The 18,356-nt window shown below is 47.4% G+C and overlaps 2 protein-coding genes across 4 annotated transcripts; both read left to right on the top strand.

Annotated features, from left to right (window-relative positions):
* The first annotated feature begins 4,597 nt into the window (after positions 1 to 4,597).
* LOC117857930 (DNA repair protein XRCC3 homolog) lies at positions 4,598 to 8,353 on the top strand. The gene is made up of 3 exons (XM_034740858.2): positions 4,598 to 5,558; positions 6,367 to 7,894; positions 7,988 to 8,353. Exons 1-2 carry the CDS (start codon positions 4,690 to 4,692, stop codon positions 6,389 to 6,391), a joined length of 894 nt encoding a protein of 297 aa, XP_034596749.2. The 5' UTR covers positions 4,598 to 4,689; the 3' UTR covers positions 6,392 to 7,894; positions 7,988 to 8,353.
* A 2,987-nt stretch (positions 8,354 to 11,340) lies between these two features.
* On the top strand, positions 11,341 to 17,946 carry LOC117857900 (calmodulin-binding protein 60 D). Of its 3 annotated transcripts, none has more exons than XM_034740822.2 (9): positions 11,341 to 11,541; positions 11,631 to 11,813; positions 12,886 to 12,961; positions 13,057 to 13,115; positions 13,253 to 13,746; positions 13,859 to 14,019; positions 14,098 to 14,301; positions 14,677 to 14,911; positions 17,048 to 17,946. In XM_034740822.2, the coding sequence occupies exons 2-9, from the start codon at positions 11,698 to 11,700 to the stop codon at positions 17,647 to 17,649; spliced, it is 1,947 nt and encodes a 648-aa protein (XP_034596713.1). In that variant the 5' UTR covers positions 11,341 to 11,541; positions 11,631 to 11,697; the 3' UTR covers positions 17,650 to 17,946. The 3 variants fall into 3 exon arrangements, with proteins under 3 accessions (XP_034596713.1, XP_034596697.1, XP_034596706.1); XM_034740806.2 differs by having other exon boundaries at positions 17,045 to 17,946; XM_034740815.2 differs by having other exon boundaries at positions 11,344 to 11,506; positions 17,045 to 17,946.
* The last annotated feature ends 410 nt before the right edge of the window (positions 17,947 to 18,356 follow it).

The following is an 18,356-nucleotide window of genomic DNA, read 5'->3' as shown; positions in this document are numbered from 1 at the left end:
TTCGTTTGCCATGATCGTCCGCGCGATGGCCCGGCGTAGCTGGAGCTGCTCGAAGAAGAGCACCTGCACGACCGTCCGCAACGGCAGCCGCTCGTTCTGCGCGGCGTTCGTGCACGCCTCCAGCGTCAGCTTTTGCGCCCGTCCACCACGCTGCTCACCTTCTCCTTCTCTTCTTCGCTCAGCCCAGGATGAGCCTGCACAACACAGAGAGCAGTCACACAAGTACACTGATCAGCCGCCCCCGGCCAGGCCACGGCGGCCCCCAGCCAGGCCGCCGGCCAGGGCGTCCTCCAGGCCCAAATCAGCGGCGGCCAGGGGTGCATGCCGTCGGTCAGGGCGCCGGCGGGTGGAACGGCCGGAGGAAGGGGAGATGGCAGCGGCAGCAGAGGAAGAGGCATCGCGAGGGAGAGAGACGGGTCGTGAGGGAGTGGCGGCAGAACAGGAGACGCGTCGCGAGGCGTTCCTTTTTTTCCTCTCAAAGCGGTATGGGTAAACAGAGGTATTGGTGGGTAATTTCCATCCAATGATATGAAATTAGTTTTTGGAGCACACTTTGAGGAGCTCAAAAAAACCTTGAAGTTATCCTCAGATCCATCTTTTTTTTGGAGTTGGTATAGTTGGAGCTGGAGATGTTTGGTAAGATGAATCTGGAGCGGAGCTGCAAAACTTGAAGTAGAGCAGTCCCAAAATCCTTAGTTGTCTTGATCGTTGTCAGTAGTTGCACTTCCCAATCGACACCAGACTCTCCACGTACGGGACGACGTGGTGCAACAGCTCGCCATCGTACGTGCTCCCGTCCGGTCGCTCGTACGCCAGCTCTTCCTCCATGTCCACCAACAGCCGCGCACCTTTCCGCCGGCGGCCGTCGCAGCTGTAAAGGTTCCGGTGATCGGCGGCTATCATCATCTCGTCCCCGACGGCGGCGACCACCGACAAGGCGTCGGAGCCGACGCTGGGGCCGTAGTCCGCGAAGTCGACGCGGCACCGGAGCGTCCACTCGGGCCGTGGCCCACCGTCGTCGTCCGCCACCCAGAAGTCGAAGGCCGTCTCCGTGGCGGGCTGGACGTAGCACGGCTTGCCGGCGAGCTCGGTCAGGTGGTCGACGCCGTGGACGTAGTCGGCGCCCGGCGGGCACGGCACCACGTCGAACGCCCTGTCGCGCAGGCTGAACCGCAGCAGCGCGCTCGGCCGGCGCACGGCCGTGCACCAGTAGAAGGCCTCCCGCGTGCACACCGGCCTCGCCGGCCCAATGGCGTGCGGCGGGTCAGCCGTGGGCTCCCAGCAGCCGTCGCCGCCGCCGCTGCCGAGCGTGAAGGTCTCGTGGCCGATCTCGTAGTCCAGCGAGAGCGCGCCGGACGCCACGTCCTTGGACAGGTCGTATTTCCGGTAGAAGTAGCGGGCGACCACGTACCTGTTGCGCAGCGGGTCGTAGCCGAGCGCCGCCGCCGGCGCCTTGATGTCGAGGACGTCGCGGCTGCCCGGCGGCAGGGCCACGAACTCCCTGGTCGCCGGGTTGCAGACGAATATCTGGTCCGCGGCCGTGGCGACCGCGACGAGGCCGTCGCAGTGGGTGGGGAGGACGCCGTGCGCGATGCCCTCTGGCCACGCCTTGTCGAACACGAGCTCGACGTCGGCGGTGCCAGGTGCCTCGCCCAGAATGAGACGGTGGAAGCTGATCTCCCCGGACATGGCTCCGTCGTCGTCGTCGTCGTCGTCGCCATCGTCGTTGTAGAATTCTTCGCGCGGGATGACGAGGATGTACGGCGGCGCCGCGCGGGACAGCTCGAGGTGGCGGCGGACGAACGCGGGGTCGCTCTCGACGGCGGCGCGCCAGGAGCGGCAGACGCACTTGAAGCGCGCGAGGTGTTTCGCGGGCAGACGCGGCAGGACCTCGGAGAGTAGCAGGTCTTGTGGAATGGCGGCCGGGGGTGGTGCGGCCCGGCGGCGTTTCTCCGGGTGCTCGGTGATCGTCATCCTGGACGAGGGAGTTTGCCGTGCGTGTTGTTGGGTTGGCTAGGTGCGTCGACGGCAATGATTGCACGGTGGAGGCGTGGTGTACTTATTTGTGCAATTAGACATGGATTAACAGAGTCTGTTTCCGATCCCGTGCTAGTTTTAATTAGTTGAGGCTAATTCGTAGGGATTAATTATCAGAGTCGGAGTTACGACGTTTCCTCTGGCCGGCTTCGACTTGCAGACTTCGGAGTCCGACTGTTCTTTATTTTGGTGGATAGCAATGGCAAGATGCCAAGATCGTTCCACTTTTCAGTTTGAAAGTACGTTATGCCTGCAACCCAGCTACTTTTCGTTCCACTAATACGGATTCGTTAAAAAAAAAAGCTATCCTTGCACAAAATATCAACGCTCAGTTGGACCTTCCGGAGGTATGGCATAAAATTTTGATGATGCAAGGCTCGTGCTGCCACTTGCAAATACAGCCTTCTTGAACCGCACGTATCAGTGGGCCTACCCTAGCTAACCAAGAGTTCTATGAACTGTTTTTTCCCCCCCATTTTTTGAGCCTATGAACTGTATTGGATTTTTTTTTTGACCGCAGAAATTATGCAGCATCTGGCAGTCATACTGGATTAGTAGATCTGTGTTGTTCCAACTTCCAACTGCTGAAGATTTAACCCACCTGCAGGTAACTCCCTGTCATGTGTCTTAGATCGCCCAGTATCGATCCTCTTATGAAGTGACTTACTAGATCGCTTGTGCTTCCTTCTCTGTGGTGTTGTGGTTTAGTTTGCCTGAAGATGCCATGTTTGGAGCTTCTCAGATTCCTGAAGTTGTCACTTGTCAGCCTGCACCAGGCTGCAAATGATAGAGAGTGTAAAGCTCCAAATCTCTCCAGTTTTTGCGTGAGGGTCACTCCATGTGCAAGTCTCACTTGGAGAAACATTGCGAATAGACTGCTCCTGCCCGTACAGCTCCTTTTTTCTTTTTTCTTTTCTTTTTGCGGGTAGAACAGCTCCTTCTATGGTCGTACCGAACTTCCGTCCAGCATGCCAAATCTTCGATCTCTCGACATAAATTCCTCCACCTTAAGTTTTTGGGTATTGGTCTTGGGACGTGACCTTGACTATTTTTCTCTAGTTTCCTTTCTTGATGCTTCTCCATCCTTGGAGGTTTTCATCCTAGTTGTAAGTAGCTATTCTCCCAACAGAAAAATTTAGTAACTGCGGTGAAATCATTAAGTCGATTTTCGTAGATCCCTCAGGTTTGAGAAAGATACGAGAGCGCCCTTACGACAAAGTTAAGCAAGTCAACATCATCAATTTCACATCTGAAAGGACTCTGGTTGAGCTAGCATGTCACATCCTTGAGTCTGCAACATCACTCAAGCGTCTCACAGTGTACACCACTCGGTTTTTCCAGAGTACTCGAGGCTGCAGAAACATACATCACGCCAAAAGTTATCGACATCACGACATGGTTGAATTCAAGGCAGTGGAGCCTTGCAAATTTGTTATACCAAAGTTACCTGTGCAACGGCGCAGGTAGCCTCAACATTTGGAGTTTCTAGCCCCAGATGCATCTAGGGAATTTCACCCTGAGTGGCTTAAATTTTTCTGTATGATACCTAGACAACCAGTATCTATGAATGCATTATTATCTCAAATAAAAAGAGTTATATGCTATCAAATTGTTTTTCATGATAAATCTAGTAGAATCAATCTTGTGTATGTTCTAATATAGCAAATGTGAATAGACTTGATCAGATAAATTACGATTTGGTTACAGCTGTGAAACAGAGGTCCAGTTAGGAGACTGTCTATAGGCGTGCGCATCGCGCCGGACTTTCGCCAGAGCCAACGCCAGCGCCGTCGGACAGTCGGAGCCTCCAATCCGAACCACAAAGGAACACGGAAAATTGATGCCATCTCCAATTCGGTTTCTTCGTGACTGGCATTTTTTTTGCTTAATTTGCAACATTAAATCGTTGATCATATACGCTTTTTTTTTCTTTGTGAATAACTTTTTTTAAATAACTTGTGAATAACTTTAGCTAGTGCAACAATCCTCCCCAACCTGTAGACGTGTTTTCTCCTCATCATAAGCAGCTTTGACCATGGAAAAACAACAATAGGGAAAGCTCCACCCGCATTTTTTTTGTTTACTCAAATCTTCACCCTGCTTTCTAACTGCGACGAAATTAGCCTGCATCTCCAATACGAGTATACGACCAAGCCGTATTAGTACGGAGGTCGTGTTGTAATTTCAACTGAACGCATTTGTTGATAGTGTAAGCTATGTTTTTTCAACTGAACGCTATGTTTTTTCATTCCTGATTATAAATTTTTAGTAGTGAACTATTATTGTAAACTTTTTTTCCACTCATCGATAGAACACAAAGCACATTGTAGTGTAGTTTTTAAAATGGACTTGAAAATTTCCAAAAATCAATAGATTTTGGGAAAATGTTTTGAAACATTAAATATAGAAACGGAATTTCAACAATTTTGCACAGTATAGATTTTCCCAAGAGAAAACAGAGTTGACAAAAAAAAAAGTAGAAAGAGGAGATTTTTTGAACCAAGACAACTGGGCTAACCGGCTAGGCCCAACCTCGCAATTCCACCGCACAAATATCAGCCCAAGAAGTCCCCAAAAGTTTCTCCCCTCCCAGCGGGAAACTATCCGCGACCGTTCAAAACCAGATTTCCCTTGGCGGCGAGCTCGGCGGCGATGCGGCCGCCGGCGCCGAAGCCCCCTGCTGCCGCCTCCTCTTCCTCCTACAGCCAGCGCGAGCCCCGCCCGGAGAATCCGCTTCTCCTCCTCCCTTCCTGCCGAGCCGCCAAGCTCTCCCTCGGCTGCCCCATCCTCGACCGCCTCCTCTCCGGCGGCCTCCCGGCCGCCTCCGTCACCGAGATAGCCGGAGAGTCCGCCTCAGGCAAGACCCAGCTGTGCCTCCAGCTCGCCCTCCTCGCCCCGCAGTCTCCGCTCTCCGCCTCCGCCCTCTTCCTCCACTCCGACCTCCCCTTCCCCCTTCACCGCCTCCGCCGCCTCGCCCCCAAATCCCGCCCCGATATCCTCGACCACGTACTCGTCGCCGCCGCGCACTCCCCCACCGACCTCCTCTCCCTCCTCTCCCGCGCCAAGCGCCTGCTCGCCCACCCCGGCCGCTCCCCGCACCGGCTCCCCATCCGCCTCATCCTCCTCGATTCCATCGCCTCCCTCTTCCGCGCCGACTTCGACGCCTCCCCCGCCGACCTCAAGCGCCGGTCCGCGCTCTTCTTCCAGATATCCGCGACGCTCAAGGAGCTGGCCTACAGGCACCAGTGCGTGGTGGTGGTGACCAACCAGGTGGTGGACGTGGTGGAGGGCGACGCGGGGAACACCGTGGCGTGGTCGTCGGGGCGCCGGGTGAGCCCCGCGCTCGGGATTGCGTGGGCCAACTGCGTCAACACGCGACTGTTCCTGACGCGGGAAGTGGACGGCGCCAGCGGGATCGCGATGAGGCGGATGAAGGTGGCGTTCGCGCCGCACCTGCCGGAGCGGGCGTGCGAGTTTGTGATACGGAGGGACGGCGTGTTTGGCGTCGAGCAGGCGGAGAGGTAGGCGCTCCTCTTCTCGGATAATTGTGTGGCCATTACTTGTTCGATGAAATGTGCCTATGGGTGGTTGGATTTGCACACGGTGTAAAAGATCTAGCGATTTTACTTGAATTATGCAATAGACAGAAAACCATGTAAATTTTAATTTTGTGGCAACACAAAGTGCAGCTTGTTGAACTCTCTGGAATTCAACAACCAGTGTCCTAAAAAAACATCATTGCTAGTTTTGAAGTCTGGAATCAGGACCAACTAGGTTCTTGTCTTCTTGAATGCTTCTAGACTGAAGCGAGCTAGCAATATATGTATCATGTATGTACTGATGTAATTTATTGTCTTTAGTGACAATTTCCAAATTTTATTAATGATCCATTTGGCATGTAATGTGTGTGGAGCCTATTGCTGATCTGTTGCTGATACAGTACACTGTAGTACTATCAAATCAATTACTAGTGTTAGACTTCAATAGTGAATGGGGTGCTTATGATGCTACCAACAGTATTATACCATCAGAACATGTGGACTATCTTCAGTTGAAGCATTTGTGGCTTGCATTTATCAAATTTAAATGACTGTACCTGGAAAGATGATGGTATGCTTGAATTCACGCATTACGGTGATAAAGGCTCATCAAAATTTACATGCTCACCAAAATAATGAGACACCATGTGAAGATCCAAAGAATGCACCAAATAGAATAATTGACGCTGGTCTTTAGAAAGTAGCACCAGGTTTGGTTATTGAATATCACTTAGTCCGATAAGGTGAAGCACACTTCTAAAAACAGTAATGATTCTACATTTCTACACAGAGGCATTTTGCTGCAGCAATGGTAGAGTTTATCAGATCCACGATCAACATATGTTTTTGTTGGTGGTACATGACAGACATCCTGAAGTACAATTGAGGTTTGCGTAATGATCCACAGCTTGTCCATATAAATTAAAATTTCCCTATTACTGCTTTGAGAAAAATTTAATAACAAATCCGATTAATGTTAATGCACAGTTAACTAGTTAAGGGAGAACTGAAAAGTAAAAAAAAATGAATAGCTGATCATCACTGGTTGTACCTAACATTTCAGTTCAACATCTCAAAAAAAGGTTACAGTTCAAATGTTCTGTACATTTTACTTTAATTTGTATACAATTGATCTTTCTGACATTATTTTGTAACTGAAACATGCTTTAACCAAAAAAAAAACCCTCGACCTGCGAGGGGTAAGACAGTCCCCCGGGCATTTTGGTAAGAGAAGACCTTCTCACGAAACATGCTTTAACACACTTGGAAGTATAATTCTGTCATGGAAGGTATCCTGTTTCGGAAAACAGGAGTAACTAAACTGTCATAAACTCCACTGTTGGAGCTTCCAGCACAACGCTGAAATGTAAAAATGTTCATGTTTCCTTCCTAAATCAGATCAGCGGAAATATCTGCAATCAGTCCATTGACTTGGACAGGTGAGATGTCTCATACAGTTCTGAAGGCAATTCAGTGGATTGCTACCTTCTGTTATCTTAACTTCATCACAATAGAGCTCCACTGCTATTGCGCACAGCAAAATTTTTTAACCAAATGTCCTTTGCTCAAGGCTGTCTAGGTAGGCAGTCTAAGGCTGGGGCCGTGGTGACTAGGAAGATACCTGTTGGTAGTAATGTTGGTAGTTAACTTTCTTAGTATGTCCCTTTTTTACTTTTACTCAACAGCTGGTCCGTGGTGACTACTGACTAGTAATATTTGGTACTTCGGTTCAATAAAATGTGGCTCGGCAGTTCGCCACTTGAGGTTGGTGTAACAAAACCAATAAAGTGACTCCTTTAGCTTAGCATGCTGGGTTAATCAGGCTGGAAAAGGTAAATTTCAGTCTTGTGCTCAAGGTTCTTGGTTACTGTAAGTTTATTGTATTGTTGAATAGCCAAGCAACCAGTTTGCAAAATTCCCTTGTTCGATCAAACTCTTCAGCACTAAGTGGATGGAGCCAAGCAACTAATTCACAGAAGTGGATGGTCTACCGGCAACCATCACTGTTGCATGATTTAAGTTATGCAGCTTTCTACTTCAAACCTGCTTTAGTTGGTTGATCATAACAAGATAACTAATGGATAGGACCATGCAATTTGTAAGCTTCCATAGCTGTCTTATAAGACAGCCATGTTAAGCCTTCAAGGACTTGCAATAAATTTCAGGTTAGTGCATTGTGTTTAACTTGGCCTGGTCTCCATATATGGCAAGCAGAGCAAATCAAGGAACAGAGGTGCTGAGCACAGACAAAAGTGCCTACAAAGAGCACCAGCAAATCATCTCATGCATCTCTAGCCATGAATCTGCAAATATGTTAAGTAATGTTCCGTTCAAGCCAGCACTTCTGCATATAGCCTTTTAAGTCTAGGGGGAGCAACCACTTTCTGATCATTTTTTCATATCATTTCTAGGCGCACCGAGTCCATGGATATGCAGATGGATAAGGATGGACTCAATTTAAACTTGACGCTCCATCAGTCATATCCTCCAAGGCTTCCAACAATATTTTCTTGCAGCTGCTGTCCTCAGAAGTTCCAGAGTGCTCAGGCCTTAGGTGGCCACCAGAATACACATAAGCTCCAGCATCACTTTGGGAAGAGGAATCGAGAGGCCAAGTACTGCAAGGATTAGGTGATTCAACATTATCTAGCACAATGATCCACAGAGTTCTTCAACAGGAAGTATGCTTGCAATGGACATTAACAAATTGGATAATCGACTTGTCTTTGAAGTTACAACATGCTATCCCCTTTCTAATCTGTATGCCGTTTCCTTCCTATCATGGTCTGAATCTTTGCAGGCTTCACATCTACTCCCTCCGTTCCAAAATGTAGGTCGTTTTGGTTTTTCTAGATACATAGTTTTTACTATGCATCTATATATAGAGTTATGTCTAAATACATAGCAAAATCTATGTACCTAGAAAAGTCAAAACGACTTACATTATGAAACGGAGGGAGTATTTAACAATGCCTGCAGTGGTTATGATCCATGATGCCTTGTGGTGGATCCAACATTTCACACAAATTGAAGTGGACAAGATCACCAAGTTTGCAGCCTGCTTCTGGTGATAGCAGGTTCAACGAATACGATCAAACACTGTCCATGCTTTGGATACCCTTTGAACAAAATTATAGGTTGTCATAGTTGCGATGCGATCTGCACCTAAAACACAAACAAATCATGTCCTTTTATCGTCAGCTATCAGTTTATGAAGCTATTTGAATACTCTTATAATGGATTATAGGGTCAATGAAGGTTATTCGTGTATTCTTAGCTACACAAGTTAGCAGATTTTCCCATTTATAGTAAAGCTGTTTATAAAGTTCATCTCTATAATTTCTGCATGCTTCACTTTCCCATTGCACTGGAACGACTTGTGCTGCTATCTGTGGCATGCAAAGTCTAATGGTTCATCTCAAGGACACATTGTAGCCTAGAAGTAGAGCATAAGGTTGTGGTTGTTAAGGTACATGGGTTCATCACGTATCCATTCTCCTGTTTATTACCTATCAGAGAAACAATGCTCCTTTGGTGTATTCTTTTCATGGAATGCATCAGTAACCACATTTAACAATTTAATTGTTTATAAAGTCGAGGCTTCTAGAATTTTGCGCTATTGTTTTCTTTTTTTCCGCACATGGTTAACATTTTATTCCTTTGACGTGTTGTCTTTCTCTCTAATCGTATGAAGCAGCGATGATCTCACCCATGCCCCCTCTCCGTCAACCTCATCACTTCTTCAACATGCTCATGGCGCTAGACCTGTTGATGGTGGGTTGGTGGCTACTGCCACGGAAACATAGGATGTTGTCACCCTCGTCTAGACGCTTCCTATATGAGTTACCTCGATCTACCTTTCCAAGAGCACCCTATAAATCCTACCAACCTTCTGAATCTTAATCCCTAATCCCACTTTTGCCAATCTCTTGACAAAATTTTATTGGCTTAAAATTTAGGAAGTGCGTAGCATAACCATCATTTTTTTTCTAGAAATTATTAGGTTGTTGCTCAAGTTATTGCAAAATTTACGGGTTCAAGATGTTGGCATTTGCAATATGGTTTGTAAACATAGCTTTACGATATGCATTTCTTCTTTAAAAAATTACAAACAACATTAACACGAATAATAAACTGTTGATGTCTTAAACATTGCTTTAAGCATTAAACTAATAAAAAGGTCTAAAAGCCTTTTCTTTTTATTTTTAGCCACCCTCCCTTCTCATTGAATCTTCATCCAATGGCTGAACTTCTCTTCAATCTTGTCCGTTACTGTCTCAAACCCTACTTTGTTCTCTCCCCTTGAAATCTTCATCCGATGATCATCCTCTCCCTACTCATGTATATAAACGCATAGCCATCCTGGCCCTAATCTCTCATCTCTAACCTAGCTGTCGTCCCATTCCCCACCACCCCATTTTCGTTAAATCTCTCGCGCACCTCCCTCACGATTACCTACACTGATGCTGGCGACACAACCACTTACCTCCTCCTCTGCCACCGCTTCACTTCCACTCCAATATGCTCTTTGGCGGTTTACCGATGACAAATCTGCCACCACCATCTCCCAATCAGGAGAGACATGCTCATATGGTGTCTTCCATTCAAACCCTCCACAACAAAAAATCATATCACTCCTCAAACCTTTTCACCACCGGAGCCGGAGGAGATGGCGGTTGAAATCATGCACTAATCCTTACTCCCTCCATCCCACAAAGAATGTTCGTTTAGCCTTCAAATTTTGTCCCATAAAGAGTATTCATTTACCTCCTAGTGAGACTCATCTAATTAAATCAACACTCACACCAATAAAGAAAATGTATTGAGAAGGCATAGAGCCAATGAAATAATCAATTGATGCTTTTTCTTTGGTTCCAATGCATGTGCATTTATTCAAGATCCATAAAACCAAACAGACTGTACAACTTTCAACCACAACTAATATGAGTAATTAGACGTAGTATGATCACTTTGTCACAACTACTAGTGTGTCTAGAAGTTTCTAAACGAACACTTATAGGACGGGGGGAGTAGACATCAACAGGCTGCTTCGATGGATTTGGCGTAGAGCTGTCCTATACGGATGGAGTACGTAACTTTTTGCCGGGTACAATTGATCCGTCCAAGCACAGTAGCGCACTCTCTTCCCACTTCACCCTGTGCCTTTGACGGCAGGCCGGAGTGGCCACAGGGTGATAAGATCGGGATCCCATCGCCACAGAAGATCCCCGCATCCTTGACTAGGTACAGTGTCGGGGCGTCCCCACCTGCGTGTGTGTTTCTTCACCAACCACGAACTCTCTTGAACCAGGAGAACCCAGTCCACTGATTGGTGGGACGCCGTTTCCGAGGCCCACCTGTCATTCACGCTGCCTCACCCCTGGCAAATCCTCACCGACAGGTCGGCCCGGGCAAACTGTGGCCCAGCAGTCAGTGGACTGTACAATAATGAGCGGCAGTGCACAACGCCCAATTGGGCAAGAAATATCCTATCATCTGGTCCGGCCATCTTTTCCCGTAGCCGCCACCGTCGCCACTCACCCCACCACCTCGTCAACCCCCACTACCCTACTCACCCACTGACCGATGGACGCACAACTCCCGGGACCCGCTTGTCATTGTCCCGGGGGGCTGGACGTCCGATCCCGTGGGCCCGGGGAGTCAGCGAGTGAGAGCCGTGCCGGAGCGGCTTGCGGCCAGGTAGGCGAAGCACGGCAAGTAAACAAACACATTTGAGCCGTAAAGAAAGGCGGAGGCTAGCGAGAGAGAGAGAGAGAGAGAGAGAGAGAGCGAGCGAGCACAAGCACAGCACCCACGCCACGCACGCACACCGGCGCTCCCACCCTACCGCTCCGCCACACTCATCAGAGAGCACGCGCGCGCGGCGCAGATCTCCCCGCCGCGGACCAGCTCTCGCGATTCGGCCGCAGGTTTGCTGTCCTGGTTCGCCGGCGGCTTCGATTCGGTACCCGCGGCCGCTTCAGTCCGGCTTCCGTAGCTATTTTGGGGATTTTTTTTTTTTTTCTTCTTAACCTGGGTTTGTGATGGGCGCAGATCTGACGGGCGCCCGGCGGCGGCTGTGGAGGGCACGGGGGGAGGCTAGGGTTAGGGTCCCGCCGCGATGCAGCGGCCGGGACGGCTGCAGCGCTCGGGGTCCAAGCGCGGGCTCGACCCCACCGGCGGCGGCGACGACGACGACCATGCGCCCAAGCGGCCCCGCGTCCCCGCCCTCGCGAGGTGAGCGCGCGTAAAATGTTTTTGATTCTGCTCCGTGGGTTTGTGATTGGTTAGGGTTTCGGTTGCGTGGCTAGGTTGTCGGCCGCTTTGTGGTTGGGTGAAATTTGAAACCTTAGCTTAGTTTGATTCGATTGAGATGATCGGTGGGGAAGTAGTAGTGGTCTAGTGGATGTTACTAGTGTTGCTGTTGCTGTTGCTGTTGCTGTTAAGCTTAGAATCAGTACAAATGAGTGCAGGAAGTTCCCCTAATTAGTTTTTTTTGTCGATTTGGTTAACTGTCAAACTGAGCTTGAACTGGTGGATGGTTCGGTTACATGTGGGAACTATCTTTTGTTCAGAGATAAGGTAAAAACTATTGCAAAATAAGGAAGTGGCTTGAGTGGATAATTATGAACCTTAAATGCACTGTGGTCCATGTAAACGTGATGTTTTTTTTTTCTGGCAGTTCCCAGCGTTTGCTCTTTTGGCTGCCAGGCCACCTCAGAGTACCAACTTGCCGATAGCAAAGATAGCAAAGTGTTACGCTGTAGAAAGTGTTTGATCCAGTGGATACAGAAACTGAAGTTCAATATTAGCTTGTATTTCTGCCATGCTGTTCTTGAAACATTTTCTCCTGATTCAGTAGTGAATACAGGTTGAGTTATAATTAGCAATCAACATGCCCGAACTATCACCTAGGCTCAGTCCACTCTTATTATAACGGCTACTACTTTAATTACCGTTACTAATTCCTTTTTCCTCTCCTTTTTTTTCACCCTTTTATTTGTTTCTTTGTTTGTTTTGATGCCTAGTGCTGGGTTTCATTTCTAGCCTACCCCAACTTTCTTGGGAATAAAAAGATTTGTTGTTGTTGTCAGTAATATATTAGTGTACTATCCTGTTTATGGTGGGAAAGGTGGGTGCACAATTAGGGTTTGCTAATATATTAGATGCAATGATCTTATAGTAAAATGAGATGCTGGTAATTCACAAGTAATTTTGATTGAATTTAGTATATAAGTTGCAGCTGTTTTCCTCTATTGCCTTCAAATTACAAATAGATTTGTTGCTCAACTAATGATTTGTTTTTCAGTGTCATTGTGGAAGCTCTCAAGATGGACAGTCTGCAGAAGCTTTGTTCGTCGCTCGAGCCCATTCTCCGAAGAGTTGTGAGTTAAATTGCTGCTGGACTTACTCTTTACTCTATATGTAATTATGTAAATTCTTATATTTATACATCTGATCCATACTTTTCTGGTACCAGGTGAGCGAAGAAGTAGAGCGTGCTTTAGCCAAATTGGCCCCTGCTAGAATTCATGGAAGGTAAAAAAAATCAATTTACTCGTCAGTCTTCACCGATGACGCTTGGGGGATGCTTGAATTTGAGATTTATTGTTGCAAATGTGATTTGGCCACATAAAAAGCTTTTTGAGATGTGACATTAATACCAATTAAAACAGATCCTCCCCCAAAAGAATTGAAGGCCCTGATGGAAGAAATCTTCAGCTTCAGTTCAGAAGTCAGTTGTCTCTTCCAATCTTTACTGGTGGAAAAGTTGAAGGTGAGCAGGGAGCAGCTATACATGTTGTGCTGCTGGATGCAAACACTGGATGTGTTGTTACTTCAGGACCTGAGTCGTTTGCAAAACTGGATATCATTGTGCTTGAGGGGGACTTTAATAAAGAGGAAGATGAGGATTGGACAGAAGAAGAGTTTGAAAGTAATATTGTCAAGGAGCGTGAAGGGAAGAGGCCTCTTTTGACAGGTGACCTGCAAGTGACTCTTAAAGAAGGTGTTGGAACCATAGGGGAGCTTACCTTCACTGATAACTCCAGCTGGATACGAAGCAGGAAATTCAGACTTGGGCTGAGGATTGCTCCTGGCTTTTGTGAAGGTATTCGTGTCCGAGAGGCCAAGACAGAAGCTTTCCCTGTTAAGGATCACAGAGGAGAATGTACGTGTGGCGCACATTCTTGATTTACTCGTAGCATTAGATGATATATGCATTATGTGTTTTTTTTAGAATTAGCATCAGTTGCCAAGCATGCTGATTTTGTATTTATTAGTGTACAAAAAGCACTACCCACCTGCGCTGAAGGATGATGTTTGGAGATTGGAAAAGATTGGCAAGGATGGTGCATTCCACAAGAAGTTAAACGCTAGTGGGATCTATACAGTTGAAGATTTTCTCCGGCTTCTTGTTAGGGATCAGCAGAGATTACGTAGTGTAAGTTCTATGATTCCTGTTACTACTTACTAGATTTATGGTGTTTGCTAATAATTTAACATCCCTTGTTCTTTGTAGATTCTGGGCAGTGGCATGTCAAATAAGATGTGGGAGAGCCTTGTTGAGCATGCAAAGACTTGTGTCTTAAGTGGAAAGCATTATGTATATTATGCTAGTGACACAAGAAGCGTTGGTGCAATATTCAATAATATCTATGAGTTTACTGGTTTGATTGCTGATGATCAGTTCATTTCAGCTGAAAATCTGACAGACAACCAGAAGGTTAGTGTTCTTTTCTCTATCTCTTTGACCCTGCCAGCTACAAGGCCTTCAGTGGAAAACCATCACGTATTAGTTTCATCAGTTTGGTGTTTTGCTAAACCAGCAGAGGATGCCAGTGGGCAAAGAATCAAATTTTTGTCTGAAGAGTAACTTTGGAAGTTGCTACACATTTAACAAATCATCACTACACTAAACTGAATGTATCATGCAAAGTCAAGACCTGGAAGTCATGAACATTAAGTGGGTGTTTGATGAGAGGGCTGACTTTGAGAGTTTTTACGATTTATTAGCTAACCCTAAGGATTTGGATTCAAATCCTCTATCCAAGGTGTGGTCTACATAACAAATTATGACCTTGCTCATCTTAAACTGCAGGTCTATGCTGACGCATTGGTAAAGAAAGCATATGAGGACTGGATGCATGCTGTAGAATATGATGGCAAGGCACTCTTGAGCTTCAAGCAGAAAAAGAAATCTATCACAACAAGAAGTGACACTGCAGCTGCTTCAACAAGCAATCCTGCTTCATATGGTTTGGCCAGTTCACAGAAACAATTGCCCCTGCCAACAAAATCTGGACAACCTTCCTCGGCGGGTACTACAAATGAAGGTGACATATGCTGATCTCCTATTGAGCCTTCCTGTTTACCATTTTTGTTTTAGCTGTGCTTTAGTGGACACAAATTTTTAAGTAAAACTAGCATGGAACTAGTGTGAAGGGCATAAATTGAAATAATATGCAGTACGAGGATGACATGTTATGCTGGTGGCCACATGCTAGTAACACATTGGATGGAATTTCCCAACTTGTTGATCTTTGCGATTGAACTATACAGTATTGCCCTATGCCCTTCTATTATCATTTCTCATGACATGCTTAGTGATTTCAGTCTATGCCCATTTACTCATCCTTGCCGACCCCACATTAATGTGAAAACATGATGGAAGTCCATATTACCCCCCTTATCTCTTCCATGAGTCTAGAATTCAACCCCGAACTACGAATCCGTCTAACCGACGCCCCCAAACTGTGCAAACCAGGTATGCAAACCCCCCGAGCCCACTCCAGGCCGGTTTTGATCCACGTTGGCATCCACGTCAGCCGACACTCCATCCACGTCGGCATGGCCCCTTCAGTCAGCCCCCTCATTTTATCTCTGTCTCTGTCGCTGGCTGCGTCGGCGTGTTGTCGATGGTGATGGGTCCCTGGCAGCAGCTCAGGCTGTTGCAGTACCTGGGCAACAGCAGCTTCCATCCACGTCGGCATGGCCCCTTCAGTCAGCCCCCTCATTTTATCTCTGTCTCTGTCGTTGGCTGCGTCGGCGTGTTGTCGATGGTGATGGGTCCCTGGCAGCAGCTCAGGCCGTTGCAGTACCTGGGTGACAGCAGCTTCCTGGCCTGGGCGGCGAGATGGAGCAGGTGGTGACTCAGCTGGCAAGGATTCTCTCGATGGTGGTGTTACCGCCGCCGCCGCGGTCCTCTGGTCCCAGACGCCGAGGAACGCCGCCTGCACGTCGCGCCTGAAGGAGATCAGCTCGTTCCTGATGGACAGTGAGTACGGGCTGCACGTTGCGGCGACCTCGGAGTCGGAGGCGGTGGTGTTCATGATGGCTCCCATGTTGTTTGACCTAGTGCATGCGATTCAGTTAATTAATCGATTCAGACTCCAGACCTTCCCTCAAATCGATCGATCATTGCCTCAGAAAAGGTGTGATGGGTGTCGTCAAACCACCTGGTGACAAATCTGCACAATCTGACCAAATCAGCCTGCCCATCTGGTGACAAATCAAACAAATCAACACCAAGATGGATCAAAAACTATCCTGCCGTCTCATGCATGTGTAATACCTCCTCCCAGCGTTCAAATCGCTCCAAGAAATTCATCTCGGTGCCTTTTGCCTGCACTTGCAGAAGATGGACGGGCCCCTCCCTGTAGGGAACAGGGGACAGATCCCCTCATCTCTGTGGCACGGGTCGACGACGAGCTTGATTGGGATGAGCTTCTGCTCCTCGCGCTTGCTATCTCCTTCCGCAAAGCCTAGCCAAGAGGACGCGCCCGCTGTGGCTTCCGACTCGATTTGATGAGAGGGAGGGGGAGAGAAAGAACACCGACAAAGAGAGATGGGGGCACGGCCGCTCTCTGACTAGGATGGAGCTAGCCCATGTGGATGACAGCATGGGGCAAAACCAGACTGGTATATGGTCGAGGGGGTCCGATGTCCTGTTTGAGAAGTTTGAGGGTGTCATTTAGACGGTTTCATAAGTTTGGTTGAATTTTAGACATTGGGTAGAGATCAGGGGGGTAATGTGTACTTCTTCCAAACATGATGATGAAGTTTTCTGATGTCTTATTTCATTGCATCACACATAACCATTGGTTTGCTTCTCTTCATTTTTTTGTCACTGTCATCTGTCCAGATAGCATAATAAGGATTTGCTTCTGTATATGCCAGATCATAACAATAACCTGTAAAGTAGGTTTGTTCAGTTATGCTTGATGCTAGAATCAGGGATTCAGGGCATTACTAAGGAATTGCACTAATGATGCACCATACTGTAGCTATTGCTTTATATCAAAATTTACAATACTAAGCCAACAATTGCTGGTTGCGTAAAAAAACATGATACTGCTTATGACCATGGAATATGGTCATATGGATGTGCAGTCTGCATGATAGTTATGTGAATTCAATCAATTTATCATGTGTGCGCTTGACATCACTGAATTACTTTTCCTGTTCAGCAGATGGGACTAGAAGTGCATACAATGGAAACCAGTCAGCAAGATACGCATCCAACACTCAGAACATTCCCGCAAACATCACCATGCAATTTGACAGGAGTGCACTGTCGCCTGAAAGCCAGTTTAACGGTTCATCCCTTCAGGCTCAAGCTTCAAGAGGGTCCAATATGCTAGCATTGGGACCTCCGCAGCAACAGGAACAAAGTTTTGAATTCCCAGCACTCGGGCAGTCCATGCAGCCGACAGGGATGAATCCTTTTGATGAATGGTCGCAACCGCAGGAGAATCGTGGCGGGGTTGATGACTACTTGATGGAGGAGATCAGGATGAGGAGCCATGAGATACTAGAAAATGAAGAGATGCAGCAAATGTTGCGGATTCTGAGCATGGGTGGTGCAGGAACCAACCTGACTGAAGATGGCTTCAACTTCCCTTCTTACATGCCTGCACCTTCCCCGAACTTGAACTTCGAGGATGACCGCACCCGCACGCCTGGGAAAGCTGTCGTTGGGTGGCTCAAGATCAAGGCTGCCATGCGGTGGGGCATCTTCGTCAGGAAGAAGGCGGCTGAGAGAAGAGCTCAGCTTGTTGAGCTAGAAGACTAGAGAAAGCATTGTCAGCTCGAAGCATGCGCTCTCCAGCTATTCTTGTACCAAGGTTTCGTCGACGACGTTTGTGGATCCGGATGGGCTCAGCTATGCCCCTTAGGAGGACAGTTCTGGACCTGAGCTTAATTACGGACATAACTCTTTTTTCCATTTTCCTTTTGTATAGCTCTTCCTACCATTTTGTATGCCTTGTTTGTTTAGTGTGATGCTAGCCCTGTTATGAACCTTAACCTGAACTCTGTACATTTATTTGTTACAGAATTCAAACAGGCATTAAACATTGGCACTTGGGCATCCTTTGTTCCTCGGTTAAACACAGGCCACGCAAAATCCAACGCTATTTGCGGGGCGCCGGGGCTATGCACTCCGGTGCGCGGATAATATGTGGTTTAAAAGGAGGGTTGGTAGCAGCAGCGCTTCAGGTTGTTTTTGTCTAGAGTAGAGGTCTTCCATTTTGATGCCAACGAATGTCTAAAATACACCGTACCCAGCTTAAAGTCAAACTGACCAGCACCTGGCTCCGGAACCACGTAGTCTGGATGAGATTCCTCCGTAACCATCCGTTTACCTTTCGCGTTATTATCTTCTCCTTTTCTTTTCTTTATTTCTTGTGGATATCTTGCGCAACATAATTAACGCTATGGCTATTTACAATCCTTTGCTTTTCTATATATATTTTCTTTACCATATTAATTAAATTTTGT

The sequence above is a fragment of the Setaria viridis genome, chromosome 1, assembly GCF_005286985.2.
Source record: "Setaria viridis chromosome 1, Setaria_viridis_v4.0, whole genome shotgun sequence".
NCBI lineage: Eukaryota > Viridiplantae > Streptophyta > Magnoliopsida > Poales > Poaceae > Setaria > Setaria viridis.
Note: the sequence above shows the minus strand (reverse complement) of the source record. Positions and strands in the feature narration are given on the sequence as shown.

What these genes read in the sequence shown, in the direction of transcription:
- LOC117857930 (XM_034740858.2), top strand. Translation starts at nt 4,690, where the DNA reads ATGCGGCCGCCGGCGCCGAAGCCCCCTGCTGCCGCCTCCTCTTCCTCC. An exon ending in GGCGTCGAGCAGGCGGAGAG is followed by an intron (nt 5,559 to 6,366) that starts GTAGGCGCTCCT and finishes ATTTCTACACAG; the next exon opens with AGGCATTTTGCTGCAGCAAT.
- LOC117857900 (XM_034740806.2), top strand. Translation starts at nt 11,698, where the DNA reads ATGCAGCGGCCGGGACGGCTGCAGCGCTCGGGGTCCAAGCGCGGGCTC. An exon ending in CGCGTCCCCGCCCTCGCGAG is followed by an intron (nt 11,814 to 12,885) that starts GTGAGCGCGCGT and finishes TTTGTTTTTCAG; the next exon opens with TGTCATTGTGGAAGCTCTCA. An exon ending in GGCGGGTACTACAAATGAAG is followed by an intron (nt 14,912 to 17,044) that starts GTGACATATGCT and finishes TTTCCTGTTCAG; the next exon opens with CAGATGGGACTAGAAGTGCA.